The sequence below is a fragment of the Aspergillus welwitschiae genome, assembly GCF_003344945.1.
Source record: "Aspergillus welwitschiae strain CBS 139.54b unplaced genomic scaffold BDQ94scaffold_32, whole genome shotgun sequence".
Lineage (NCBI taxonomy): Eukaryota > Fungi > Ascomycota > Eurotiomycetes > Eurotiales > Aspergillaceae > Aspergillus > Aspergillus welwitschiae.
Genome location: NW_020798726.1, coordinates 163,770 through 191,184, shown reverse-complemented (window position 1 = coordinate 191,184; position 27,415 = coordinate 163,770). Strand labels below are relative to the sequence as shown.

General features: G+C 51.7%; 10 protein-coding genes across 10 annotated transcripts; 6 read left to right on the top strand and 4 right to left on the bottom strand.

The window, feature by feature from the left end:
- Positions 1–836: 836 nt before the first annotated feature.
- Positions 837–3,537, top strand: mirC (siderochrome-iron transporter MirC). The gene is made up of 5 exons (XM_026776555.1): positions 837–1,230; positions 1,302–1,432; positions 1,485–2,219; positions 2,270–2,931; positions 2,988–3,537. The coding sequence occupies exons 1-5, from the start codon at positions 1,007–1,009 to the stop codon at positions 3,063–3,065; spliced, it is 1,830 nt and encodes a 609-aa protein (XP_026623089.1). The 5' UTR covers positions 837–1,006; the 3' UTR covers positions 3,066–3,537.
- Positions 3,538–5,485: 1,948 nt separating this feature from the next.
- Positions 5,486–6,508, top strand: cdc42 (Rho family GTPase CDC42; the record flags this gene model as incomplete). Its single annotated transcript, XM_026769404.1, has 4 exons — positions 5,486–5,505; positions 5,714–5,833; positions 6,014–6,392; positions 6,449–6,508. 4 exons carry the CDS (start codon positions 5,486–5,488, stop codon positions 6,506–6,508), a joined length of 579 nt encoding a protein of 192 aa, XP_026623088.1.
- A 908-nt stretch (positions 6,509–7,416) lies between these two features.
- BDQ94DRAFT_78788 (agmatinase) lies at positions 7,417–9,068 on the bottom strand. The gene is made up of 3 exons (XM_026776553.1): positions 8,810–9,068; positions 8,626–8,752; positions 7,417–8,566 (listed from the first exon to the last, which is right to left on the bottom strand). The coding sequence occupies exons 1-3, from the start codon at positions 8,933–8,935 to the stop codon at positions 7,551–7,553; spliced, it is 1,269 nt and encodes a 422-aa protein (XP_026623087.1). The 5' UTR covers positions 8,936–9,068; the 3' UTR covers positions 7,417–7,550.
- A 194-nt stretch (positions 9,069–9,262) lies between these two features.
- BDQ94DRAFT_149478 (putative beta-ketoacyl synthase (Cem1)) lies at positions 9,263–11,452 on the top strand. The gene is made up of 8 exons (XM_026767389.1): positions 9,263–9,561; positions 9,771–9,937; positions 9,986–10,093; positions 10,143–10,214; positions 10,264–10,350; positions 10,397–10,663; positions 10,713–11,081; positions 11,131–11,452. Exons 1-8 carry the CDS (start codon positions 9,510–9,512, stop codon positions 11,293–11,295), a joined length of 1,287 nt encoding a protein of 428 aa, XP_026623086.1. The 5' UTR covers positions 9,263–9,509; the 3' UTR covers positions 11,296–11,452.
- Positions 11,453–12,138: 686 nt separating this feature from the next.
- On the top strand, positions 12,139–13,816 carry BDQ94DRAFT_78777 (deubiquitination module subunit SGF73). The gene is made up of 3 exons (XM_026776552.1): positions 12,139–12,297; positions 12,384–13,040; positions 13,114–13,816. The coding sequence occupies exons 2-3, from the start codon at positions 12,440–12,442 to the stop codon at positions 13,530–13,532; spliced, it is 1,020 nt and encodes a 339-aa protein (XP_026623085.1). The 5' UTR covers positions 12,139–12,297; positions 12,384–12,439; the 3' UTR covers positions 13,533–13,816.
- A 160-nt stretch (positions 13,817–13,976) lies between these two features.
- On the top strand, positions 13,977–15,634 carry BDQ94DRAFT_149475 (mRNA guanylyltransferase). Its single transcript, XM_026767388.1, has one exon. The coding sequence runs from the start codon at positions 14,201–14,203 to the stop codon at positions 15,428–15,430; it is 1,230 nt and encodes a 409-aa protein (XP_026623084.1). The 5' UTR covers positions 13,977–14,200; the 3' UTR covers positions 15,431–15,634.
- Positions 15,635–16,963: 1,329 nt separating this feature from the next.
- On the bottom strand, positions 16,964–17,284 carry BDQ94DRAFT_149474 (uncharacterized protein). The gene has a single exon (XM_026767387.1). It carries the CDS (start codon positions 17,271–17,273, stop codon positions 17,103–17,105), a length of 171 nt encoding a protein of 56 aa, XP_026623083.1. The 5' UTR covers positions 17,274–17,284; the 3' UTR covers positions 16,964–17,102.
- A 2,460-nt stretch (positions 17,285–19,744) lies between these two features.
- BDQ94DRAFT_78680 (TFIIIC subunit 6 family protein) lies at positions 19,745–21,084 on the bottom strand. Its single transcript, XM_026776551.1, has 2 exons — positions 20,821–21,084; positions 19,745–20,737 (listed from the first exon to the last, which is right to left on the bottom strand). Exons 1-2 carry the CDS (start codon positions 20,938–20,940, stop codon positions 19,892–19,894), a joined length of 966 nt encoding a protein of 321 aa, XP_026623082.1. The 5' UTR covers positions 20,941–21,084; the 3' UTR covers positions 19,745–19,891.
- A 117-nt stretch (positions 21,085–21,201) lies between these two features.
- On the top strand, positions 21,202–24,507 carry BDQ94DRAFT_78656 (uncharacterized protein). The gene is made up of 4 exons (XM_026776549.1): positions 21,202–21,205; positions 21,262–21,620; positions 22,178–23,661; positions 23,736–24,507. Coding segments are annotated over exons 2-4 (1,938 nt in total). The 5' UTR covers positions 21,202–21,205; positions 21,262–21,619; the 3' UTR covers positions 24,189–24,507.
- Positions 24,508–24,628: 121 nt separating this feature from the next.
- Positions 24,629–27,150, bottom strand: BDQ94DRAFT_78659 (putative carboxylesterase). Its single transcript, XM_026776550.1, has 6 exons — positions 27,019–27,150; positions 26,779–26,965; positions 26,464–26,702; positions 26,078–26,400; positions 25,711–26,025; positions 24,629–25,653 (listed from the first exon to the last, which is right to left on the bottom strand). The coding sequence occupies exons 2-6, from the start codon at positions 26,913–26,915 to the stop codon at positions 24,826–24,828; spliced, it is 1,842 nt and encodes a 613-aa protein (XP_026623080.1). The 5' UTR covers positions 26,916–26,965; positions 27,019–27,150; the 3' UTR covers positions 24,629–24,825.
- Positions 27,151–27,415: the final 265 nt, after the last annotated feature.

Here is a 27,415-nt window from a genome sequence, read left to right as displayed (position 1 = left end):
GGACCAGGTGATCTTATCATATCTGATGCTCAGTCGCCCGCCTGCGTAGGATTCAGAATCCCGGTCGCCTTGCCACACTATCCTCCCCCCACCAACACCACCACGCTTTTCCCTAGTGAACTCCTGCAGTCGAAGCCTTCTTTGCAGCAAGGCCCAGGGGTACCTGCTCACTCGATCCTCCTCATTTCCCGCCTTCTATCCGCCTGCGAACGAATCTCCCCCCCCTCCCTTCCCCGTCAATGGGTGCCCGTGGCCGAGGCACAAGCTTTGCAACCATTCAGCCCGCCCGAAAGACCCCTCGGTCTCATTCGACCAACGACTGGCGTGGGACAAAACAGAACATTGACAGCTCCGTTCGGACTATCTGGTGCAGCAATTCAGCGGGTGCCACACTACCCTTCTGGGCCACGGGCGTTTAGCCCATAGGCTAGGTCCTGGGCTCCCACTTGGACTTGCATAAGTGCGGCCTGTCGATCGTGCCCAGTGGTGTGAATCATATCGGGGAGCCTGATTTGGGCTTGCAGACTCATAGCTGAGCCCCTTGGCCTCCGTTCTCCGGGCTGTACGCCAGATCTGGCGATCCACGCGTTGCTGCGCATTCCGCTGCTTGATTTGGTGACCTAACTGATGCATGTGGTACCCAAACCTGGCTTCAGAGTGCTCCATCTTGCTAGTGTCTTTTGCTTTTTTCTTTTTCTTACCCTGCTTATTCTTTAGACTTTGATACCCCCTCTTCGTTGGCTAGTGTATTGCTTTTTCGTTCGGTGGATCTGGCTGGTACAGGTCGCAGATACCCTTTCTCGTCCGCTTAGCCTTGCAATCGTCAGCCTGCTCCGTCCTTTTCATGCCTGGTAACTTCGACATTGAAACTATCGGACTCGAACTGTTGCTTCATCTGCTACCTTCACGACGACGAAGTATTTGACGACCTGTCGGCATAAATGGACTTTGGTCATCTTATAGCTACCCAGCGATACTATCCATCAACGATTACGGCCCAGCCGCGATGCCCCTTCTTGACCACCGCACAGCAGTCTCATATGGTACCCTCGATCAGATGGATCAAGACAACAGGGAGGCGGAGGAACGCCTCCTTCAGGCGGAATATGACCCTGAAGGGCAGGATAGCGAAGTAGAATCCTCGGTGGATTCGGTTCAGGAGGGTGTTCGGAAGATTGAAGCGATCAATCTGACATGGACAACACGGTCGTTAATCATAGCATATGTCAGGTAAGCCTTGTGAACTATGAGGATTTGTGTCTGCTCTCCATGTCTTTTTGAAGTCGCTAACGATGTTTAAGCATTTTCCTCATGGCTTTCTGTACCTCACTTGAAAGCCAAACCGTGATGTCCCTTTCGGCTTATGCCACCAGTGCTTTCAGCAAGCACTCCCTTATCTCCACGGTTCTCGTCGTTCAAAATGTGGTGAACGGTGAGCATGTCTTTCCCTTGGGGCTATTATCATTGTCCGCTGACCCTCGTAGCTGTTATTAAGCCCCCTATGGCGAAGGTTGCCGACGTCTTCGGTCGGTTCGAAGCGTTCTGTGTCAGCATTCTCATATACGTTCTCGGATACATCCAAATGGCTGCGTCGACCAACGTTCAGACTTATGCCTCTGCCCAGATTTTCTACTCTGCCGGATCTACCGGCTTGCAGATTCTTCAACAGGTGTTTATTGCCGACAGCAGCAGCCTTTTGAACCGTGCGCTCCTGGCGCTTTTACCAGAGCTTCCATTCCTGGTCACGGTCTGGATTGGCCCGACTATTGCGAACGCAGTGCTTCAGCATACATCCTGGCGATGGGGTTATGGAATGTGGTCGATCCTCCTACCTGCCTCGTTTCTTCCCTTGGCACTTTCGCTATTGTTCAACCAACGCAAGGCCCGAAGACTGAATTTGATCAAACCTAGACACCCTCATCGACGAGGCTTCCTTTCAATTGTTCGCCACACTTGGTACGATCTCGACATGTTTGGTCTGATCTTGCTCTCGACAGCGGTGACCTTGATTTTGGTCCCCCTTACCCTTGCTTCCAACGCTAAGAATGGGTGGAAGAATGGCAGCATCATCGCGATGATTGTGGTTGGCATCCTCTGCCTTTTCGCGCTTCCCGCCTGGGAAACATCAAAGAAATTGGCACCCAAGCCTCTGTTGTCCCTGCATCTACTCAAGGACCGAACAGCGCTCGCAGGGTGTACTCTGGCATTCTTTTACTTCAGTAAGATCACACCTTTCCACCGATCAATGTATTCTGCTAATGCGTCTTAGTGGCGTTCTATTTCTCGGTTCAGCCTTACCTTTATTCTTACCTGCAGGTTGTTCAGGGCTATGATGTTGCCACAGCTGGCCGTGTGACCCAAACCTTTGCCTTCACGTCGACCATTGCTGCCTTCGCCGTGTCATTGCTCATCAAATATACGCGCCGGTACCGTGTCTATGTTACCTGCGGTTGCGTCATCTACATTGGCGGAATCCTGTTGATGTTGCTCTACCGTAAGGAAGGAAGCTCACCGGCGCAGATCTTGGGGACGCAGATTGTCGTCGGCATGGGCGGCGGGCTCCTCAACGTTCCAGTGCAGTTGGGCGTTCAAGCGTCCGCTAGCCACCAAGAAGTTGCTGCAGCGACAGCAATGTTTTTGACTTCTATGGAGATGGGTGGAGCCGTTGGAGCAGCAATTTCAGGAGCTGTTTGGACGCATCATATCCCGAGAAAGCTGCAACTCTACCTCCCTGATGAGTTCAAAGCCGATGCGGGTGAAATCTTCGGGAAGCTGACCAAGGCATTGTCTTACCCAATGGGATCCCCCGTCCGGATAGCCATCAATCGCGCATACCAGGAGACCATGAATAAGCTCCTGGTGTTGGCGTTCGTTGTCACAATTCCGCTGATCCCGCTCAGTCTACTGATGACGAATTACAAACTGGATAAGGTATGTGCTTGTGAAGACGGTGTTGATATTGAACGGATTGACTAATGTTGGCGTAGATGAGCGAATCATCACATCACGAGCCGATCCCAGTTGAAGATGAGGCTGAGCCTGAGGGGCGCGCGAAACGAACCTGACAGACAGCATTGGCGTTCATGTACCCTTCGCCTGAAGCTGCCACATTGTACAAACACATACTGGGAGTGCATTTCGGTTTAAATTGCAAGGGTACTCTATTTTCATTCCGCCTGCTGTCCATCGTCGCAAACCTGCCTGGGATAGAGAAGGCGGTGTGGATGACCCATAATTTGGGATTCGAAAATGGAATGTGTACAATCCAAACTATATACTCTGATGATTGATTGGTTGCCCTTTTTTTTCTCTTTCTCTTTCATGCTTTTGGGTTGAGGCCGACGGTGCCGTTTGTGCGAGCATTCATTTGGCGTTCTGGAATCTCCTTGATGGCTTGCGCCATGACACTTAAGCTGCAACGGCGAGAACGGCCGGCAGCGGATGATCCTGCGGGATGATATTATAGATGTTACGACTAGACTAGATGATTTATGGGTCACGTTATATATATAGCAAGCATTGTCACTTATTTTTTGGATTCTACTTTGCGCCTTGTTTTTTTGTAGGTTTTGATTGATTGCTGTGGTGGTGCGACGATAATAAAGCTGCGGATTGGACGGGGGGGTTTGAAGATGAGGGAAGCCGACTGATATGTACCGATCCCCAGGGTGGATTCTGGGCCCCGTCATGAAACTTAGCGCGGGGGCATTTTATCGGGGTCGGTCTGGGCGTTTGCAGTGCTGAATATCTACTAGAATACGTAGTAGTACAAAGTAAGTAGATGAATGAGCTGAAGAGGGCGGTCGGTGCTGTCCAACCAGCCCCGTGCGAGGTTGGGATGGCCCTGGCCTCGGCCTCATTGCTACCTTCGTCAATGACACCCTCGGGGTGGCAGTTGATCACAATCACTGCTACTGCCTACCTACTAGCTTCACTAACTACTAGGTTGTTCCTCCTTGGGCGCGTAGCGAATCAAGCTAGGACAGGCGCAGTCAGTGCGACCGTCTGGGCGAGCCAGATTGATTGGCCCAGCATCTGATGCTCAGTGTGACTGAATTCCTTCATGGCGAAATTATGATTGATTCCTTACCCAACTTGAGGTGTTACCTAACCTTCCTTACTTGCCTGAGCCTTAAACTAAGATACTGTCTGTCTTGTCTGCCTGCCTGGCCTTACCTTACATTGGACAGCCTGACTTCCGAGGCAAGCCCGGGGCCGGAGAGTGTGATGTGATGGCTTTTCTTTCTTTTGATGGAGGATGGTCGGTTACTGGAGGAGTTCGCAGTTAGTACGTAGTTAAAGTAACTGTATGGACTGAAAGAGAGGTCTTCTTTTCTTTTTTTTCTTTCCTCCTTTCTCTTTATCCCTTTCTCCATCAATATTTACTCTCATCATCTACTACCACGGCTCTGTTCGTCTTATTCTATCGATCGGATCCGACCAAGTTGCGGCTTTTATTTGCTTTTGGGGTGTGGATGACTTGACTTGGCTCTCCTCCTCCTCCCCGAAAATCCCACCCTCTCATCCTCGGTTCTGGTATTAACCATCAGTAACTCATTGCATCTTTTTGCGCTTTCTCGGCATCAAGCTATCGTTGCAGAAGACAGACGATTCGAGATTCTAAGATAATACGAAAGGAAAGAAGGATCGAGACAGGATAGAATAAAAGGGGGTGTGTTTATCTAGGTTGCCGTCATATTGGCCTTAGTCCGATCTCTGTGAGTTGTCTCTTATCTTAGGTTGTGGATCGCCGTTGTGTTGCTTTTTCATCTGGCCGTTCAGTGGGTAAGTAAGAAAGAGCGTGACGGGGATGAGGAAGTCTTTTTTTCCCTTTGGGGGTTTCATCAGCAGCCCAGGGTGAATAATCTCAAACGGTGGCGCAACTCATGACGGACCATCGAGATATTGCCAGAGATGTGAAAAAGGGCGGGCGATAAAAAAGGACCAACCTAGATAAACCAGGAGCTAACTAACGGTGCGGTGCGGGTTGCCCCATTTGCAAGCCAAAGCAGTCAAGCAGCAGCAAGCAGCAGCAGCAGAAAAGTAGCAGCAGCTTCTTTTCCTCTTCCTCCTTACTACTACTACCTGGACTAGTAAGGTATCGTCTCCGTCCTCCGCCTCTGCCTCCCACATTGGCTGGCTTCCTTACCAACCATCCCTCTCTCTCACCGTCGACATTCACCGCACACCACCACCCCATTCCGTGAATCCAGACGGCCTCGCCCATCCACCGCGTCTGTCCTCATCATCTTAGCCGCCTCACCTTCTCGTTCACTTCCACTCCATCCTCATTCTCTCCCTCCCTCCCTCCCTCTCTCTCTCAGAACACCCAATCGGTCTTCCCCCCTCACTCGTCTCCTCCCTCCCCCCTGGTTCACCGCATCTCCTGCTTCTCCTGTCCTCCTTTCGGCTTCCGACAGACGACCTTCCGTGATTCTCTGCACCTTCTCTCCCGCAAACTTCACGGTTCTTCAAAGTTTACAACATGGTTGTGGCAACAATTAAGTGCGTTGTTCTCATCATCTTTATCCCTTTCTCTCCGCAATCACTTTTCCCCCTCCTCTCTTTCCCCTCCCCCCATTTGAATACAACCCCCCTCCCTCTATCCTGTCCCTTTCTTCCCCTTTCTCCGTGCAAACCGAACACATTCATTCATTCTTTCTTTCTTTCTGGGAGCGGCAGGTTGCTAACCATAGTTTGACTTTTGTCGCAGATGCGTTGTCGTCGGTGACGGTGCCGTTGGCAAGACCTGCCTTTTGATCTCTTACACGACGAACAAGTTCCCTTCCGAATATGTTCCCACGGTGTTTGATAACTATGCCGTCACAGTCATGTAAGTTAGGGATCTCCTATCATTGAACACGATTTACATATCGGGACTCTGTCGGAGTGCGCTATATCACACTGCCAATAGCGTTATTGGTGCAACCCAATGTCGCTGGCTCGACGAATGCGATGGCGTCTGTGGACAAATATCGGAATCTGGAACTGACTCGAATCCGTTGCGCAATAGGATTGGCGATGAGCCCTACACTCTGGGATTGTTCGATACTGCTGGTCAGGAGGATTACGATCGTCTTCGTCCTCTTTCGTATCCTCAGACGGATGTCTTCCTCGTTTGCTTTTCGGTCACTTCGCCTGCCTCCTTTGAGAACGTACGCGAAAAGTGGTTCCCCGAGGTGCACCACCACTGCCCCGGTGTCCCCTGCCTGATCGTGGGCACCCAAACCGATCTTCGCGACGATCCCGCTGTCCGCGAGAAGCTTGCCCGCCAGAAGATGCAACCGATTCGCAAAGAAGATGGAGACCGTATGGCCAAGGAGCTGGGCGCAGTGAAATACGTGGAGTGTTCTGCCCTCACGCAGTACAAGCTCAAGGACGTCTTTGACGAGGTTAGTGTCGCGCCACATCCCGCGTCGTCGCATCTACTCACGCATGTCGATTCTAGGCGATTGTTGCCGCGCTCGAGCCCGCTCCTAAGAAGTCGAAGAAGTGCGTCCTGCTGTAATTGATCCCGGGATCTTACAGGGCAGGCCCGTACGCTCCGGAGGGTTCCAGGCCTGTCATTGATGCACCGCAGACACGTCGTATGATTTTGGGAGACTGAATGTGCTTTACCTATGCAATATGGAGTTTTGGGGATTCTTTCGTACAAAGGTGGCTGGCTTCTTCGATCGACGTCTGACTTGACATCCTGTGTCCGTTCACTGATTTTTGAGTGAATACACATCTTACAACCCGTAACACCCAAGTGTGCTCTTCCCTCTTCGCTCGGTTGTCTCTGCGCTGCTGAGCCCTGTCTACCTCAAGCAGACCTGCCATCGAGAGCTCTTCCTCATCATTTCATCGGAACCTCTTGTCTCCCGACTTTCGTCTCGTCCTACCTGGCCAGCGTCGTTTCTTGATCCTCCTACCTCCATTCCCTCACTGTGTCCCTTCCACCTTTTTCCCCCACTGTCAATTTCTTATCCCTAGACTTTCCCCTTTCCACTTTCACCAACACGTTTCCACCCACCCCACATTTTCTCTTCCTTAAACCTCCCCTTTTACTCCCTTTCTAACCTCTCATCGTCCCTATCGGCGTTGGAAGTCGAGGCGTCTTGTTTTGGCTGGCTGATGGTTTTTCTTACTTTTCTTTTCTTTATTTTCCTCATACTCTGCGATCTGTTATCGTGCCGATCCCCCCCGTCCCAAATTTGCTGTGCAATTTGTTCTCCTGAGCTGCAGCCCTTCTACTTATTTTCTTATCTTCAAAGCCTGGACTAGATAACACAGATACAATAGTGATGACCAAGTTACTTTTATATATTATGGTTAGATGTTGCTGTTGCTGGTTCGTGAGGTCATAATTGATCAGTCTGGCCTATATAGTACTATGCATTTGCTGATAATGAAATCACTTATTCAATTATTCGATTGAACTAATAGTAGAAGTACTTAGGAGCATGCTATCCGTCTCACTCTTACTTCATGATGTACTTGCATCAGTATTAACTCACTCGTTCATTATACATACATACATACACATAACTTCATATCGCATACTTCATTCACAGCTCATCCTTGGCCTCCTTCTTCTCCACGGGATCCTCTCCCTCCTCAACAACAACAGTCTCCTCCACAGGCGTCACCTTCCGTCCATACCATCCACCCAACTCTTCACCCGCTCCAGCCTTGACCATGCTAGTGATGATCTCAAAAGCCACCTGAGCTGCAGCCAAGGCAGTGGTCTCGCCCTTGTTATCATAGCTGGGAGACACCTCGACGATATCCGCGCCGACAATGTTCAGCTTCTCAATTCCGCGCAGGATGCGGATGAACTCGCGGGTCGTCCAGCCACCGGGCTCGGGGGTACCAGTTCCGGGGGCAGTGGCAGGGTCCAGGACGTCAATGTCCACGGACAGATAGACAGGCTGGTCGGAATCCAGACCGATGCGCTCGATGATGCGGTTCACGATGCCCATTGGGCCGAGGTCGTCGATGTCGTCGGCGTGGATGCGCATGAATCCCTGCTCCGGTCCAGGGTTGGTGTAGTCGCTGTCGTCGACGCCGGTCAAGCGTGTGCGGAGACCAGCGTGCGCAGAGGTCGAGTTGCAGATTAAACCCTCGCGGCTGGCTTTGTGGAAGAAACTGCCGTGGTTGAAGTGTGCTTGCTCGGAGGTCCAGTAGGCTGAGTAGCGCACTGGGTTCCAGGTGTCCAGGTGCGCGTCGAAGTGCAGTACCGTGATGGGCTTCTGGTAGATTTGGTACAGCGCGCGGAGGGCTGGGAGCGCTACACTGTGGTCGCCTCCCAATGTGACCAGCTTCGATTTGCCGGCTGAGATGCCCTTCGTGCCGTACTTGGAGTCGGCGGAGGTCAGGGCCGGCCGCGAGCCCAGTTCCAGGAAGGCTTCGTACATCTGGCGCTCCGCGACGCCATTGTCGAATGGTGTGATCGGGATGTCGCCGCAGTCTTTGACTGTCGCCCAGGAGGCGTAGGGGTTGATCCCCGCTCGGGTGTTGTAGCTGGTGCCGGCCATTTGGCGGGCGCTAGCAGCCCGGATGGAGCGCGGACCAAAGCGAGCGCCTGGATGGGGGATGTTAGTGGTTTTGAGAGTGTAATTTGAGGTTATTGGGTGTTCTTACCTGGCCTGTAGCTGACAGCCGTGTCGAAGGGGGCTCCGATGACGGCGATGTCGTACCGTTCGTCGGGTTCGATCAGGCATTTGACTGGCTTCAGGTGGGCAAAGCTGGCAATGCCGGAGAAAGTGAACTGCAATAGTGTGTGAGCGTGAGTGCGAAATGAATGGATTGGAATTGGGGCGCCTACCTCCTGATCCCATTTCCTCAGCAATTCCTCACGCACATGCTCTGGCACCTCTTCGTGGTCATGGTGAGCGTGGGCGAAGGCCGTACCAGCCAGCGCCAGGCAAGCAGCCCAAGTGAGGGATCTCATGACGAATTTGAGGGCCTCACTCGAGTTTTACTTGGGGTGTAAGGGAGATGGGGAAGAGAAGAAAGGAGGGGAAATTCGGAGCAGCAATCGGAGAGGTCTAAATAGCGGTGGTAGTTGCGTTGACATAAAAAATACATGCCATGAATAGAATAGTAATAATAATGGCTACTGGGGATGATGGGCCTATCTTCTTATCGATAGGGAGATTGACCCCCATTGGCCAGTATACGGCCGTAAAGGGAAATATCTGTGCCTTGTGGCCTAGCGTCACTGACGTCGTGCGGACCTTCCCTTTTTGGTCAACTTCTTCATCGTCTCAATGCGGAAGGAACACCCTTGACCCCCCATTTCTCGCCTCGTCCATTGGCTGCGTTGAGCTTCACCACTTCATCTTTTCTATCTTCTTCCATCCATTCATTCTAGCCTCTCCCGCCTTTCCCCAACATCGGTATAGCGTCGCGGGAGTTTGGACCTCCATTACGTCTGAAGGCTGCGGAGACCGACCACCCGCAGCAAGACTACCCGTGAAATACCTCGACCACAGTAATCACGTACCGTGTATCCCCAGAATGCCATGCGTCGTGTTGTCGTGACTGGTCTTGGAGCAGTGACACCTCTAGGAGTAGGTGAGTGATGTCTCCATGTGCACCTGAGCATGTCCCAAAGAACCTCGTCATGGCCGTGGTTCTACCATCTTTTTTTTCGGTCTCCAGCGTCTCCACTTCTACTCTTCCGGAAAGGGAAGGTCTTGCACTACCTCATATTCATGCCCAGGAAGGCAACTGTACACGATCAATCAATCCTCTTGCTACTATTGCTAAGTAATCTTCCGTAGGTTTCCGTCGTACTTGGAAACGTCTCTTGGATGGTCACTGTGGCATCGTCAATGTCAACCATCGCGATGCCAGATTTGCAGATCTGCCATGCCAGATCGCAGCAGTGGTGCCGCAAGGTGCACGAAAGGATGGATGTTGGACGGCTTCGGAGTGGTTAAGTCGAGATGTAGGCATTCCATAGTGCTTTCTAGATTTGTAACTGATGTCCTTGCAGGATGAGCGCAAGATGGCTCGCTTCGCCCAATATGCCATGGCTGCGTCGGAAGAGGCCCTCGAAGACTCGGGCTGGAAGCCTACAGAATTTGAGAAACGAGAAGCTACTGTATGTATTGTCGCTGCTTATCGATATGACATCTCTAACTGTATGCCAGGGAGTCTGCCTTGGATCAGGCATTGGCAACTTTGACGAGATTTACGACACAGTCGTTGCATATGACAAGGGGGTTAGTACTAGCATGTCTACCATTCAATTACCGTGCTGACGAGCCATAGGGATATCGCAAAGTATCACCTCTGTTCGTGCCTAAGCTTCTGATCAATCTCGGGGCTGGGCACATTTCCATGAAGTATGGATTCATGGTAAGAGAAGTTCCTTACTACTGCTTTTCCTCGGCTAATGGTATAGGGCCCAAATCACTCAGCAACAACGGCTTGTACAACTGGGGCTCATTCCATAGGCGATGCTGCTCGCTTCATCGCGTTCGGTGATGCAGATGTGATGCTGGCCGGCGGGGCAGAGTCTTGTATTCATCCGCTAGCTGTCGGAGGTTTTGCTCGGGCCCGCAGTTTGGCTACAAGCTTTAACGGCTCGCCAGAAAAGGCATCAAGACCTTTTGACTCGGATCGGGAAGGCTTTGTGGTCGGTGAAGGCGCGGCAATGTTGGTCTTGGAGGTATTTCAAAGCAGTTGGTTACGATGGGACGTTTCTAATCATTTGTCAGGAACTCGAACACGCAAAAGCCAGAGGAGCTCGAATTTATGCCGAATTGAGAGGCTACGGCTGTTCTGGCGATGCACACCATATGACAGCACCTAAAGAGAACGGCGAAGGCGCGTTCCTAGCCATGAGGAAAGCTCTGAAAAACGCCGGACTCCCACCTTCCGCGGTCGACTATGTCAACGCTCATGCCACTTCAACTGTTGTCGGTGATGCAGCAGAAAATGCTGCCATCAAATCCTTGCTCCTGGGACCGGGAGGGAAGCAACGGGCGACGGAAGTTAACATCAGTAGCACGAAGGGAGCCGTCGGCCATTTGCTCGGTGGTGCAGGCGCCATTGAAGCTTTGTTCTCAGTTCTCGCAGTTAACGAGGTAAGCGGTCCTGACATAAAATATAAAACTCTGCTAACGCCAAGTCTAGGATGTGATGCCTCCGACTATCAATCTGGAGCGGTTGGCTGATGGGTTTGACTGCAACTATGCCCCGAAACAGGCCCAGGAGCGCACCATTGACGTGGCTTTAACGAACAGTTTTGGATTTGGGGGGACGAACAGCAGTTTGTGTTTCTCGAAGCATGCAGGGTAGGCGGATTTTGTATCATATGATATTGGCGGGTTTGCATATTGCATTGCATTGTATCAATAAACATGTACCACAAGGGCGGATGTAACTGCCAGTCACATTGGAGTAACACGTTTAACTGGCCAACGTGGTCAGTGACAGCTATTTCACATAATCAAGCATGTAAGAGGGTTGTTTTCTCACTCAACACCATCATGAAGAATAGTTGTGTTAATTCCTAAGTAAGCCGACTTGAACCCATCCATCGTCCTTCCTTGCTTATTACCCACTCACCGCAGCCTCATCCACCGCAACAAAGAAATCAACCGAAACACAGGCACCACAACACTTCAAACATACCTCATTAAATCTTCATTCATCATTCAAACTAACCTCTCCAGGCGAATTGATTTTGTGCCAATAACCCAGGCGTTCAATCCCCCTCCAACCGACCACCACCTAACTAACCACCCACGTGACCTCCCCAAATGCGGAGCGCCCCGGACTGTGAGTGAGTGAGTGTGCTCAGCGCAAGCCTCGACCAAGAAAGATACCGCACTCCCAGCAATCACCGTCCCCTTTTTTACCACGGTCGGAGCTAGATACATAGCTTTAATTCTAATTCTATCCTATTCCGTTTCTATTTCCTGACGATATCGTTTCTTGAATCCGACCGTCGATATAGAGCGCGCGCGCGTGTGTCCGTTGTGGGTGGTCGGTCGTTTCGTTCATAATCATGGCTACTGCTACCGGCGGCAGAGGTCCGTTATAGGCAACCCCCCTCCCCTCTCCCCCGATAATGTTCCCGCGCTATGATTTAAGGGCAACCACAAAGGCACGCACCTTTTCTTTCTACGGTCGATGCTAATACTGGTGTTGTAGCGTCCTCTGCCTCTTCTACCGCGGCGGGGAGTCTGGTCGATGCGTCGGGGTATAAGTATGCCGAGAAGGATATCAAGCCTGGGAAGATCAAGTTGAAGAAGTCGGCGGCGAGTGCTGCTAAGTCTGGGAAGAAGAAGGGTGATGGTTTGTTTCCCTGCTTTCATTCTACCTCCCAGGGATGGGTGGTTTGGTGTCATGTCATGCTGATGAAGTGGTTGCGAGGTTTATAGTGCCCGAATCTCCCGGTTCCTCGTCGCCTATATTACCCGATATCGATGAAAAAACTATGGCTGCGTTCCCGACGGGGAAGCCCCGCGAAGAAGATCATCTCGAGACCGTCATCTGTAAGACGTGCAAGAGGCCGGTGTTGAAGCAGAATGCGGTGGAACATATTCGTGGTTGTATTCGCGCGAAGCAGGAGAAGGCCAGGAAGAAGAAGGAGGCGAGAGATGCGGCGAACCGCGCAAAGGAGAAGGGGGATAAAGATGGTGATGAAGATGTGGGTGCTGGTGAGAAGGGTGAGGGGGCTGGTGACGATTCGATGAAGGGTCAGAAGAGTGCGAAGAAGTCCGCTGTTAAAGGGATGGCGGAGGATGGGACGAAGAAGGGCAAGAAGCGCAAGACGGAGGCCGGGGAGGATGATAAGGACAAGGAGCCGAAGAAGAAGAAAAAGAAGGAGGAGCCGAAACCCAAGGTGCCGAAGCCGAAGGGTCCTGTTGATGTTGAGAAGCAGTGTGGTGTTACTTTGCCGAATGGTGCGCAGTGCGCTAGGTCGTTGACTTGTAAAAGTCATTCGATGGGCGCGAAGAGAGCCGTCCCGGGGCGTTCGTTGCCGTATGATATGCTGTTGCAGGCGTATCAAAAGAAGAACCAGGCGAGGCAGCAGAGTAAGTGGTCCCGTGGCTTATGGAGCCCGAGTCTGGACTGGATTGGGACGGTGCTAATGCTGGTTATCTACAGAGGCTGCTATCGATGCGAATGCTCCGCTGCAGGATGATCTGGATAATAATGGGCCTGTCGACTCGGATGAAGAGAAAGACACTGTCATGGCGGCCATCTCTCGATCTCATCCATACCCGATGGTGACTCATACGTTAATCTCGACGAAGAAAAAGTACCAGTATGTGCGGATCAAAGAGATGCTATCTCATGCATTGGGCGGTTCCCGGGGTGGTGGGCTTTTCTCGACAGGGGATACTCTCTCCTCTCCATTTCCGGATGGTGGCAGCCTGTTCACCCCTGTAGAGGAGGTATCAGTGCCCGAGCCTATGGCTGTGGATGAGCCGGAGCCGGTAGAGTCGCAGGAGAATGCAACAGATGCTGGTGCGAAGACACCTGCATCTGAAGCCAAGAAGGTGCCTGTGGCGGCTAGCTCGTAGAGCTCTCGCTGGTAACGAGTGATGAAAGCCTCCCAGGATCGGATATACATATAGCCCGCTTACGGGCAGGGAGTTTGGGCGATGCTTGATGGCGTTTCTGGAAGGGTTCTGGGTCTTTTTGGTTTGCTGTTTGATAAAGATACCCCGCGCTCAGTCTTACTGGCGTGCATTATTGTAAATTAAGTCGGTGCTTCTTTGGCCGTATCGATAGAATGCAATTGATACTGCATGTTAAGCCGTTTTCCTTCCTTGATTGTTGGTTAGTACATCAATGCATAGCCTACTACATTTACTTTTGCGTGCATGAAATTCAATAAAAACGCCATTCTCCACCGTAGTATCGCATTGTCAGGCGACAAGAACGGCAACGTGATGCCTCAGGCCACAGAGTATCTCCGAACCTCCGCAGATGGGAGTCAAAGCTACCTTCGTTGCCTCAATGCGCCTGCTCTCACTTTCCTGACGAACGCCAACTCACCACCACCACGCCCCTATACTATTCTGCTTCTACCCACCTACTGCGGAACACCTTATTGCGCCCTGCGCCTGCGGGCGAGAAGCTCTAACTACCACTAGCGTGACCACCATTTCTCCAGACCATTGTTCCTCTCAACCTCACCCACTCCTCCTCCCCTCCCCCCCATACAGAAATATTTAGTCCAACTACCATGGGCAACTCAGTCCCCGATCTCGATGCCGTAGGCATCAAAGCCGATCCCGACCTCGCCGACCAATTCCGTCGCGAAGTCGCCTCTCTGCTCGGCCGCAACAACCTCAACTTCCCCGGCGCGCAACCCGTCAGTTTCTCGACACGGCATCTGACCGAGCTCCAACGAGAAGATTACTACGTGTGCGAAAAGACCGACGGAATCCGATGTCTTATGTACTTTGCGCGGGGCGAACCGGATTCCGACACTCCTGAAATTCACTACTTGATTGATCGCAAAAACGACTACCGCTACGTCCCGGGCTTGCACTTTCCCTTACCGGACGATGACACGTTTCAGCGCTTCCATGTCGATACGCTGGTCGACGGCGAGCTGGTCAATGATACCTACGAGGATGGCACGCAGCAGCTCAAATATCTTGTGTTTGATTGCTTGGTGCTCGATGGGCAGAGTTTGATGCATCGGACATTGGATAAACGGCTCGCGTATTTCAAGGAAAAGGTGCTCAAGCCGTATAATGCGCTGTACGATCGGTTTCCCGAGGAGAAGCAGCATCGGATCTTTGCCGTGGAGGATAAATCGACGCAGTTTAGTTATGGCATTGAGATGATGTTTCGGGATATTATCCCCAAGGTGAAGAAGATTCATGGTAATGACGGTCTGATTTTTACTTGTCGGAGTACCCCCTATCGCATCGGTACGGATGAACATATTCTCAAGTGGAAGCCGCCCAGTGAGAATACTATCGATTTTCGAATGCGCTTGGAGTTTCCCCTGCTGGAACCGGATTCGGATGATGAGGCTGAGGGTGTTACGGAGCCGTATTACGATTATGATGCCTTGCCTATCTTTCATCTGTTTGTTATGCTCAATTCGAATGAGTACCGCCCCTTCGGGGAGATGTATGTCTCGCCAGAGGAGTGGGAGAACATGAAGGCGTTGCAGCAGCCACTGGACGATGCGATTGTGGAGTGCGCTCAGGATGAGCAGGGTCGCTGGCGGTTCCATCGCATTCGGGATGATAAGGCGGACGCGAATCATATTTCGACGGTGGAGAAGGTGCTAGAGAGTATTCAGGACCGGGTGACGGAGGAAGATCTTATTCGGGTAGCTCCGGCGATTAAGACGGCGTGGAAGAAGCGACAGGCGCAGATGTCGGAGCGGGGAAGACCCGGCAGTACGGCGCAGGTTAATGGGAGTAATGGAGTGAAGCGGAAGTTTGAGGACTAGGGGGAATGATGCTACTAAGGGGTGATGATGCTTTGACTGATTCGGTTTGCGAGGCGTTTGGCGTTGGTCGACGATGGGGATGTCTCATCTCATCTCCTGGGGGGGTGTTGTTGTAACTATGTATAGATAATCAGAGATGGGCAGAGAGGATTAAGGCTAAAACGGGTTGGGCGGGTTTTGTATAATGCAATGCAATTTTTTTTTACTTTAAATATTTGGCTTAACTATGGAGAGTATCTGTAGAACTTCACTAGATGCCACTTTGGCAAGGATATCCTCAATCCACTATCATCATAAACTCTGCACTACTATCAGACGATATAAATCACATATATTCTCATGCATTAATTAACATCTAGTATACAACATAGGGGGTATGTAAAGAATTCCCCCAAGTCACTGCACCAACGCCATCACTCAAGCCACTGCAACCTGGCGCAGCTGACTGACTTCCACATAACTTTCTACAACATTATGGAGGAGTGATAGCTGCTAGATACTTACCCCATACTTACGTATCCAGCCAACAACGCACAGAGCCTCGCAAGCCCGGATTGGAATGTGGAGATAGACACATACATGTAGAGCCGATCATGCAACTCCATGACTAGTAGATAGTACTTTTAGTGGCACTGACTATATGCTTTTTCGGGGCATAGCATGATAGGGGTGGGAAATGGTTCATCCATTCCATCCGGAGTAACTTGACCAGCAGGTTGGGTCGAGCTTATTCGTGAAGGAGCATGCATGATGCTCGCTCGAGCTTCGGAGTATCTAGATACCTCGTATCTTTTTCTTTTCTTTATTTATTTCTATACTTAAGTACTTGATGCTTGCTCACTTACTTTCTTGGGGATTGTTTGTGTTACACGAAGAGAGAGTTCGGGTACGAGGGATGGATGGGGGGGACGGATGGGGTAATTGTGGAGGTCTCCATGTTTGTAAAAAGTAGTTGGGTTGATAGTATGTATGGAGTAGTACTTTGTAGGTAAGTTATTTGGGTGATTACGTTGCGATGGCTGGCTGGCTGGCTGGATGGCTGGCTGGCTGGTTGGAAATGAATCCAGGGGGGGGGGGGGGGGGGGGGGGGGGGGGGGGGGGAGGGGGGGGGGGGGGGGGGGGGGGGGGGGGTGCAAGATGAAGCTGTGGTAGTAGTAAAACAAAGCAGGGGTTGCTTGGTGTTGACAGGGCTTTTACTGAAATGAGTTGGATGGGGTGGGTTTGGGGTGTTGTTCTTTTTTTGCCACGGAGCAAATGGAAATAGCAATCCTGTGGGATGAATGGATGGATCGAAGGATTGGTGGGGTAATCTGAAGAGGTAAAAAGTAGTACTTGGTCGTAATTCGTACTTCTGTAGGACTGGTTAGTGCTGTTAGTGGTGTTTCTAGAAGGTGAGGTGTCCAAGGCATGGGGGGATGAGAGATCACATCATTCATCATGAAGGATTGCGTGGTCTGATCCATTCATGCTCCATCCATCCTACAGTACTTGTAATAAGTCGCCACTGAAACCTCCCTAATGAGTATTGAATCACGTATCTAGAATGGAAACGGATATTCTGCACGATGGAGTAATCTCGGGCTTTCTTCCTCAGCAGCTACACTAGTTTTAACTATCTAGTATTACTCGCTGCCTTTCCCGGAACTCAGGCTCAATGCCCCGAAGTCGATCACTAGAAAGAAAAGGTATGAGGGAAGTACTCCGTAGTCGTGGTAAGTATGGAGAACAGAGTCGAACAGTTTCTAAAACCACATGAAGTAGCTCCAGCCATTGAACTAGTCAGAAACTGACCCTTGTTTTCTCCACATCTGCACACGTAACAGTAAACTAGTCTAGTGTGCATCTGGTTTGCTTTCCCCAAATCCACCCCCAACTCCATCCCCATCCCCATCCATCCCCATCTTGTCTTTCTCCGGGCTGAGCTCTTTTCCCCAGCCCAAAAAAAAAAAAAAAAAAAGTCAAACCATTCCTTCATTTCAGTCCCCGGGACGGTTTCCGTCTTTCCGTCCTTCCGTCCAAGCATGCCCACTCAGTCCTACCATACCATCCGCCTTGCCCAGACGTAGCAAAGCAGTTGGGGTAGTAGTATTCCCATCGTTATGTGTGGTTCTGGCCTGGACCCGACTTTCTGGGTCCATCTGCCGTAGCCTGACTCCGGGGAGGGTGGAAGGGTGAGGCGGTTGTTCCTTTTTTCTCTTTTCCACTTTCTTTTTTCTCTTTTCTTTTTGGTCGGTTTCGCCTCGCAACGGGAAGGGATGGTGGATGTATCCTTCCATCCAATCCTTCCTTCTCGCTCTCCTTTATTCGGTAATACGTAGCTATTTATTGCTTAGTAGAGTGGTAGGTGTACCTGAGTCGTAGTGGTGGTAACTAAGGAAAGGTATTTTAGGCGGGTATTTCTTCTTGCTCTGCCTGCGTTTCTTCTTCCATCCTTTCTCTTCAGACTTGCCTTTTCTCTTGGAGTACTCGGTTCCTGGTACTTTTTTGTTTATATCTCTCCACTCTGCTCTGTACAAGTGAGGCAGTTTCTATAAATCATCACCATCCACCATCCACCACTATAGTCAGCACCAACAACCAAGCTATAGAATACACAGACAATAGTAAAGAGAAAGGAAAAAGAGAGAGAGAGAGGTAAGCCAATTATTCCCTCTTTCCTTTTTTTTTTACCCTTGCACAACACACCATCACAATCAATACAACACGGACATAATCCTCGGCTAAGAGGAGGGACTGAGGACCCTCATGAGCAATTAACTGGATCCATCCATCCATCCATCCATTGATCTATTCATTTTACCTCGGCGGTTTTCGGAGCAAACCACAAGATATCTTTACTCCGGAGGATCTATATCGGCATACATCCCATCCATTATCACATATGATATTTTTCTTTTCTTCTTTGCTTCTTCCCTCTCGGCTATATATATGTTCTACATATGCACATGCAGGGCACAGATCATTGACATGAATCTACTACTCTAGGAACATACCTCACTAGTATATAATCTCTGTTCCTGATCACTATATACTACTACTTCTTTACACATCCAACAACTTCACACCTATCTTCCGACCTTCCTCCACTGAAAAAAGTGAAGACAGACAACAACAACAACAACAACAAAATGTCTCCCTCCCGCTGTCCAACTCCACCATCCACATCCACATCAACAACATCTACATCTACATCAACACGGAGACCTCACCTCTCCCTTCCTCTCTCCCAAGATACCATCTCCCGCGCCATCCTCTCCGCCTCAACACATATCCCCAAGGCAATCACCATCGACACTACCACTACACATCCTACTTCTCCATCAACACCATCATATCACACAGAAGGGAAATCACCCCTAGATTGGGAATTCCCCCTGCCGCCACCACCGCCTCCTTCGCCCGTGGAGATGAGGAGGTTTTGGGCTTGAATTCCTCTCTTATATGGATGAAGTTAGGTTCATTAGGGAATGGGTGTGATGGGTGTTGATCCATTTCTATTATTTTTTGTTGAATTGATATTCATGGGATGGGGTTTAGCGTTGGTTTGGTTTTATTTGGATAATTGCATCTCATGGATGGACGGAACTGGGTGTTTGGTGATGTGTGATTGATGGGTTTATTTTGTCTCTGTGTTCGGGTTTGATTATCTAGGTCTTTGTATTGGGTAGCTAGCTAGCTATTTGTTATTTGAAGTTACAGGGGAATAGATGTGTATACTATTACTCGATCCTAATGATAGAGTCTTTACTGTAATTTGGTATCTCCTTCATCATAAGAAGTATAGTATACACAGGACATTATAGTATATAACCAAGTATGATACAATCCATCTACTGCATCAAATCGACGCTATCACATGCAGGGATTACCAAAATAATAATAACCAAGATTCACCATCAAATCAAGGATGTACCTTGCAGCTGCTAAGGAAAGAATCCCGCTGACGCCATTGCGCCGCAAACCGGTTCGTACAACGCGCATCAACTGCCCTATTCAGGTCGGTCGAAACTTTCCCGCCGAGGATTCTGACTTGAGTGATCTGTTCTTTTGGCAAGCTTCTCCCGGCCCGAACAGTTCTTATTTCTGCGGTGGGACGAACGCATGTGTCGTTCACCCTGACCTCGGTCGATCGGTCGGAGCATCGGATGTTCAAGCCAAGGGCACGTGACGTGCCTGCCTCAGTTACCTGGCTTTTGTGACTATCCTATCCGCTCCGGAGGTCAGGTCTGGTCGGGTCTGGATCATCCTTAGATCAATCATGTTCCATAAGTACTATGATTGATCCTTTTCTTTTAGTCGAAGTTCAGTGTGTGGTTTCGTATCGCGGAAGCATATTTCCACTGATAGGAAACTCTCACTCTCACTCCTCTCAAGCATTTGGGCTTAGCTTAGCTTAGCTTAACCTATTTGTAACCAAACTAAGCCCGCGAGATTAAGATTGAGATACGAAGTAGAAAGTTCCTATTGTCCCAGCTCATCCTCATTCTCATCCAACTCTTCCTCATCATCTTGTCCGCCCAACCGCGAATAAAGTCCCTCCAGCTCCGCCATGGCGTTCGCATCCCCGGATAAGGCCAGCTCGTTCAACCGTTGAATCTGCGCCAGCTGTTCATCGGTACGAGCCCAACCACGTAGCCGATCCTCCAGATTCGTCATCCGCTTTGTGCTAAATGTTGTTCGCACAGCATCGGTCTCGCCTTTGCTGCGTTTGAGGCTGGCGAGGCGGTCTAAAAATCGTGCTTGATTGGTTTGCGGGGCGCTTTTACGGATTACACCAGTGGTGGGGGTTTCACTGGGTTGTTCTGCAGCGGCAGAATCCGCAGCGTAGACGTTGGAGGATGAGCTGGATATGAGGTTCGCTTTGCGACCGAGGATTTTCACGCTGTTGGCTGCGAGGAGGTCGTAGTTTGGCGTGTGGCGGAGCGGAGGGACTGGATTACTACTACTAGTGAAGGAGGAAGGGTCTGCATCGTGCGGTGGTGAGGAGGATGTGTCCTCGGGACGGGCGATGAGTAACTCGGTACCGATTTGGTCGGCCCAGGTGCCGCTGAAGATTTGATTCTGATAGGAGATGATGGGGTTGGGGGTGTGAAGGCCTAGGATTTGGACACGGTCGGCGATGGAGGGGTTGTTGGGATCAGCTTCGGTGCTGGAGAGGGCGGCGTCGGGTTGGTCATCGTGATATTGACTATGGGAAGGCGTGGATGGACTGGAGGTGGGGAGGGAGGAAGGATCTTGTGGTTGTCGGCGTCGAGGGGGGCGGATGGGACCATGGAGGGAGGTGAGATCGAGAGTCAGATAGACAGTCTAGTGATGGTGAGATTTGAGACTTTGTCAGCATCGCAACCAAGGCAGGATGCTAGCCAGACTTGCCAAGGTGAGGGACGAACTTCTGTCTCGGTGGGATGATATTCGTATTCATATTCGGAATCATCATCGTCTTCGGGGTGGACCAGGCTGGAATCCGCCAGCATGGCTGGATCCAGCATTAAGGGAGTGGGGAGGGCCATGGATGCAGATGGTGATAAACCCGTGAGCAACTAAAAGTGATATGATGATGGTAGAATTATCGAGCTGGGAGAGAATGATTGGATTGATTGGCAGGGCGGCAACTAAACCGCGGCGGCGCCCGACGATCCAGACTTGGCGGTGAATCACTCCACTGCAAGCTGTTGGAGCCAGTCATCATCCATGATTCCCATAACTGCTCTGCATTAATTGTTAGTTGGATAGAATGCAGCAGAAGAGGCAGAAGAAGACCCTGCTGACTATCGTGTTTGTCATCGCTTCAGGCATCCATGAGAGGCTGAGCTGACGGACTGAACCCTTAGACTTTGCGACCCTGAGGATCCATCGATTTCAATCCCCTTCTTCTTCTTGTTTTTCCTCCATCAGCTCCAGTTCCAGTTCCAGTTCAAGCTCCAGCTTGACTGACGGGGTTATTTGTCCTTGTCCCTGCTGCATCCACCGCAGCTGTGAAAGTCCCTGCTGGATGATCGACCGGATGACTTCATCCCCCCCTTCTTGCATCATCACCAACTCTCTTTGTCATTCCAATCCGGTTGCAGTGCGAACTCGGCCATTCCATCTAGATAGTCCACAGTACACTGTACACCAAGGCACAGTAAACTACTAATTCAGTTTTCATCATTATTCAATATTCTTCTCCCAATTGATCCATCCAAGATCAGTGAGTCCACCTGATTCATTCATTCAGTCAATGGCCCCTCTTTTCTTCCGTCTGTTCCGTCCTGCTTTTTCCCCTCTCACTTCCCACTCACTCCCTCACCGTCGGTCTCGCTCGCTCGCTCTCTCTCTCTTTCTCTCTTTTACTATGACGATCCGGCAACCGGCGGAAGCCAACCAAACCAGCTGCATCCGTCGTCTTCCCATTCGGACTCGTGCCTCATCATCCATTATCTAATCCGCTTCCGTGCGAGCCGAATCTCTATGCTTGCTGCTTCCAGCAAATTCCTGTGCTGGACTCGGCGACTCCAATGCCCGAATTTCCCTGTTCTTCCCCTCCCCCCCTTCAGCCCTAAGCATCCACTATCACGTCCCGCGGCCCTGCTGTTTGTCTGCCCTACCAAATCGTCCCATCATGACCAATTACTCATGGCCAATCACTACCCAATTCTGTCCCCTTCTGTACCATCATTCTGACCTTCCGAGTCCCGTTCCTGCTGTTCTCGACCCTACCGGCTGACTGACAATGTCATCGCGCCTGCCCGCTGTTGCTTCTTATAGTGTCCCCTCCGCTTCCTTTACTTCCGGGCTCAAATGCCCGGCTCGGTCGCTTTTCTTCCTCCCTGCTGCTGCTGCTGTTGCTGCTTCTGCTGTCGCAGTCGCTCTGTCATCCCTCCCCCCTCGGCTCGGATGCCTCTCATCCTCTTGCAAATTCCCCCGAGGATTTCTCCGTGACCGATTTGGCCGACAGCCTGGCCGCTGTAGCTCCTCCTACCTCTGCTGTCCCGATTGGGAATCTGGTCACACTCCCCCCTTCTACCACTTCCACTCCCGGTGATCAGTCCGGGTTAGTGGTGTCTCCCTCGTCGCGCTCCAATTCCTCCGATCTTGAAGCTTCTCCCGGCATCGCGCAGCAGATGATTCGCTCCACCAAGGTTGCCATTGTCACCCTCGCTTCATTGATCGCCTATGTCTTGATCAATAGCGCCGCGCGGGCCGTGAACCCGTCGGCTTTCGTCTGGTATGCTGAGGATCATGACGAGCAGAGCTGGATTGCCTCCTCGCCGTCCTGGCTGGATCGCAAGGCCTGTCGCTGGCTCGGCATGTGCGGGACCGCCCACTTCCGCCTGGTGCGGGCCCGCTACGGCCAGCGCGAGCCCACTCTGGGACCCTGGTCGCCCGAAAGCGAGGCCCACTACGCCGCCTGGCGCGATGCGCAATTCAATGACTCCCAGCAGCCCGCATGGGATGAAGCCGAACGCTCGCGTCGGCAAATTCCGGAGTATGTCTTCCAGTATGCACCGTTGGTCTACTTGTCCTCGCATGAACAGTTCTGGCCTGGAGACATTGCCGAACATCTCTACCACGTCACCCCGATGCTGAACTACACCCCCATTCAGTCGGATGAGGAGCATCCCACCCTGCAGAACCTCGATCAGCTGAACGAGTGGCAGGAGGGTGAGTACGTATATCTGACCAGCAACGACAATGTAGAGGATCGCCCGCCATGGATTGAGGGCGAGAAGAATATTCCTGAAGATCCCGATGACGACCTTGAGCTGTCTTGGCCCGACTGGGATGGCCGGATAGACGGGCCTATTCCCGGGGACACGCCAGAGGAACGCTCCCAGTGGTATGACACCGGCCGTCTCTCATCATCGGAGGGAGAGGATGACAGTTGGTCTCCTGAAGACCTGGGCTATCTCCGCCCGGAGGACCTCGCGGACGAGGATGTCCGAACCGAGTTGCGCAAACGGTTCGGCGGCGAGCCCATCCACGTCGAAAAGACTGGCGGGCGCAGTAATGCTCCGGCAATTCTGCTGGTGATGGACAAAGGCCACGGCGTCGTAGATGCGTTCTGGTTCTATTTTTACAGCTTCAATCTGGGCAACGTAGTGCTGAACGTGCGGTTCGGGAACCATGTGGGTGACTGGGAGCACTGTCTGGTGCGATTTCACGACGGCAAGCCCAAGGCGCTTTTCTTCAGCGCGCACTCGGCGGGAGAAGCATACAGTTACGAGGCCGTGGAAAAGATCGGCCAGCGGGTAAGTCGAGATATAAATTGCTCCCCTCCCGCCCGTCCAGGGGATTCCCGACGCTAACCATGGATCCCTGGCAGCCCGTGATCTACTCCGCCATGGGCACCCATGCCATGTATGCCACCCCGGGCATCCATGCCTACATCCTGCCCTGGGGCCTGCTGCACGATCAGACCGACCGCGGTCCCCTGTGGGACCCTCTTCTGAACGCCCACGCCTATACGTACGATTATGATAAGGATGCCCTTCGTGCATCCACCGCCACCCCGAGTGCCCCTATCGAGTGGTTCTACTTCAACGGCCATTGGGGCGACAAGTTCTATCCGCTAGGTGACCAGCGACAGTATCGATTCGCAGGTCAGTATCATTATGTCAACGGCCCAGTGGGACCGCGATTCAAGCACCTCAACCGCCACAAGGTCTGTCAGCAGCGGGATGAGGAAGTCTGTGTCATTAAGAACTACATTGGGGAAGAAAAGCGGGCTAAACGCTGGGCGGGTACTCGGCCTGAACATGAGAAAGAACATGACTAGACGGGGGTCCTCCCTTGGCTGTTTGACAAACCCCAGCCGTGGCACACAACATGAGGTATCGTTCCGCACTTGTGCACTCCATGCTGGTCGGAACCTATTCCTACTTTATCCTTATTCTTTTCCCGACTTCCCCTCGTATCGTTATCTTATTCTTTGTGCGCATTTGCTTATTCCGGTGTTATCTCATGTGGATATACCCTGGCGTTTTCCTTTTTTCTTTACATCTCCTTGGTCGACTGCATAGACCACTGGCGCATGTTGGGACTAGATTCCCCCTCAAACCCATGATGGACGAGTTACATGACCCTACCTTATATCCTTACACCACTATACATATCATGACAGTTTTGGACACGGACCAGGAGCCGTATGATGGTGTTCTGGCAGTTTGCATTTAATTTGGACGAGTTACGGTCAGATACGAGGAGTCTAGCGATACGAATAGATGATTGGTTTATAATCTCCCCTCTACATGGTTGACTTGTGGTGTGCCACATGCTTTACTCATTCCCTAGTGAACAAGTAGCTCTACTCAATGAATGACTATATACATACACTCTATCTCTAGTCTATATGCGCGTACACAATGAAAATAACCCAGTACTCGCGAAGAGAGATCCTCTCGAGACATGAATCTCTATTGAGGTACCCTCTCCGAAACCTCCCTCCAGAAATCACACCTCGCCCCTCTTCCCCCTTCCCAAGCAGACGAATTCACCAACCGAAAATGGTTCACAACCCCATCTCCCTCCCGAATCCAATATGACAAGTTCGACGTCACCACATCATGAACCAAGTACCCCCCCGTGGTGTTCAAATCCATCATAACCGGGAATTCGGGCGAATAACTCGGCCAATCAAGCATCTTCGTCCCGTTCTTACCATGACTATTCTTACGACCAAACCTCGCAACAGGAACCGACGCATTCAATTTCCCAGCCGTGGCATCTTCCATCGAAATCACAGGATTATCAGCCATAATGAACTGGCCCCACATCTTCTGGAAAGCCGTTCTGAATCCCTTATCGGGCCAGGTGGCGTCCGCGCTGAAGTACGCGGAGAGGTCGGCGCCGTGGTACGCGGGTGTTACCGAGTATTGGTATTTCCAGGCTTGACGAGGAGTTTGGGAATCGGAGCAGGAAAGGGTGTCGTCTTCTTGGCTGAAGGCGTCGGCGAGCCATTGCGCGGGACACGCGAAGGTCGTTTCGGCGTAGATGTTGAATACCGTTTGTTGGAGGCCTGTTGCCATCTCGGATTGGTTGATGGCCGTGGGACCGCTAGTGCCGATGGTGTCGTAGCGGGGGCTGTTATCGGCGGGTCGGCTGTTGGCGGTTTGGTAGACTTCGTTGAGGAGCGCGATGTCGGATGAGGTGAAGAGGGGGAAGGTGGACGAGATGTATGAGTTGAATGCCGGGCGGGTGACTACGTTGGGGTTGCTTAGGGGGACGCCGTCGTTGGCGTTGTTCTGTGATAGATTGTTAGTGGAGCTAGGGAGAAAGTGAAGGAATTGGAGGGTGCGTACGCCGATGAGAATGCGTTTGCCGCTCACTTTGCCTTGTGCGAGCTGCACAGAGGGCCGTTCTTGGATCAGCTCGCCGTCGATGACCGGCAGGAAAGCCCATGTGCCGAATAGTCCGGACGTGGAGACGGTGGCGCTGGCATTCTGCAGGAGAGTGCTGGGAGCTGCTACCAGGCAGTCAAAGGTGGTTGCGTAGTTCTTGATGGCAGTGGAGTTCGATCCGCAGCCGGCCACTTCAGCAAAGTCTGTGTAGTACTGCTCTGGTACCTGGTCGTGGTAGTTGAAGATTGGGGGTGAGTAGGCGCTCGCAGCGATGATCTATGCGGAGACTGTCAGTTCGGTTCCGAGGTGAGAATTGAGAGAGACGGACGTTATTGAAGAGGTTGAACTCCTGACCCCCATATGCCAGCGCATGCAGCATGACTGCTCCGGCGCCTGAGGACTCGCCGCCAATGGTCACACGCTTAGGATCACCACCGAATTTGGCAATGTGCTCCTGTACCCATTGGATGGCAAAGCGTTGGTCCAGAAGACCAGCGTTCGTCACACCGTGCTCCTTGACCTCCTCGGAGGCGAGGAAACCGAATGCTCCCAGACGGTACTGGATTTCCACGGTGATGAACCCGTTGTTGTTGGTGTTCATCATTGGGCTGGGGTCATAGGTGGCACCGAAGAGCCCATAGCCACCACCGTCTGTCGATCGAGCATTACAGTTAGCTAGAATATAGGGTGCTACACAGTTATTGATAGGCTTACGGATCCATAGCAGGACGGGCAGGTCCGTCGCATTCGGGGGGGCATAGACATTCAGGTACAGACAGTCTTCATCCCCAGGCCCCGAGTTAAAGCCGTAGATGTACGGTGTCTTTGCCGCCCCGGATTGAGGACAGACGGGGGGCTGGTCGACGGCTAATGTGATCTGGCTGTTGTTCTGCAATGGAGGTGCAGGCGCCTGCCAACGCTGTTTACCCACTGGGGGAGCTGCGTACCGGATACTGGGTGCTAGATCAGACCATGTCCACAACATAGACTATCTCGCGGTTGGTCAAATGGGGCGTGTTTCAGACATACCTCTTCCACACATTCAAGTCGTAAGCGGTACTGTAAGAGCCCTGATAGATCGCGTACCCCAGATCAACGATGGGGTGCTGGCTGGCGCAGGAGAGTGCCGCGCTGGCAGCGAGCAGCAAGCAATACCCGGGCTTCATCTTCACCAGAGACTGTGAGATGAAGTTGGCGGCTCAGCGAATCGGGTTCCCTGCAGAACAACAGTTAAATTTAGGAAAAAGAAGCAGGGATGGACAGTCCTACCAACGGCAATTAAGCGGCAGTGCGTCCGAGCCCAGATCCAGCTCAGGGGCAAGCTTTTTAGCGCATGGTGTAAGCCAGCGAGGTACTAAGTCAGCACTTAATACTTCTTGGGATAGCATGGCACGACGGGCTCAAGCCGACGGAGCAGCGGTGGGAAGCAGGCGAGCAGCAGAGCGGATTGCGAGTGGACCGCAATCAATTTGGGCGGCCGCCATTCGATCACGGGGCTAGCACGTGTGGCCGGTCCGATGCTTCGTTCTGTACCGGCCATCGAGTTTAGACTCCAACTAACTCGCCGGTTCTTCCTACTGGACAATGCCTGCTAGTCCGTTATCTCAACTGCCTGAAGGATGACTCGCTCAATCTCCGAAACTTAGCGTTGGGGCCAAAAACCGCA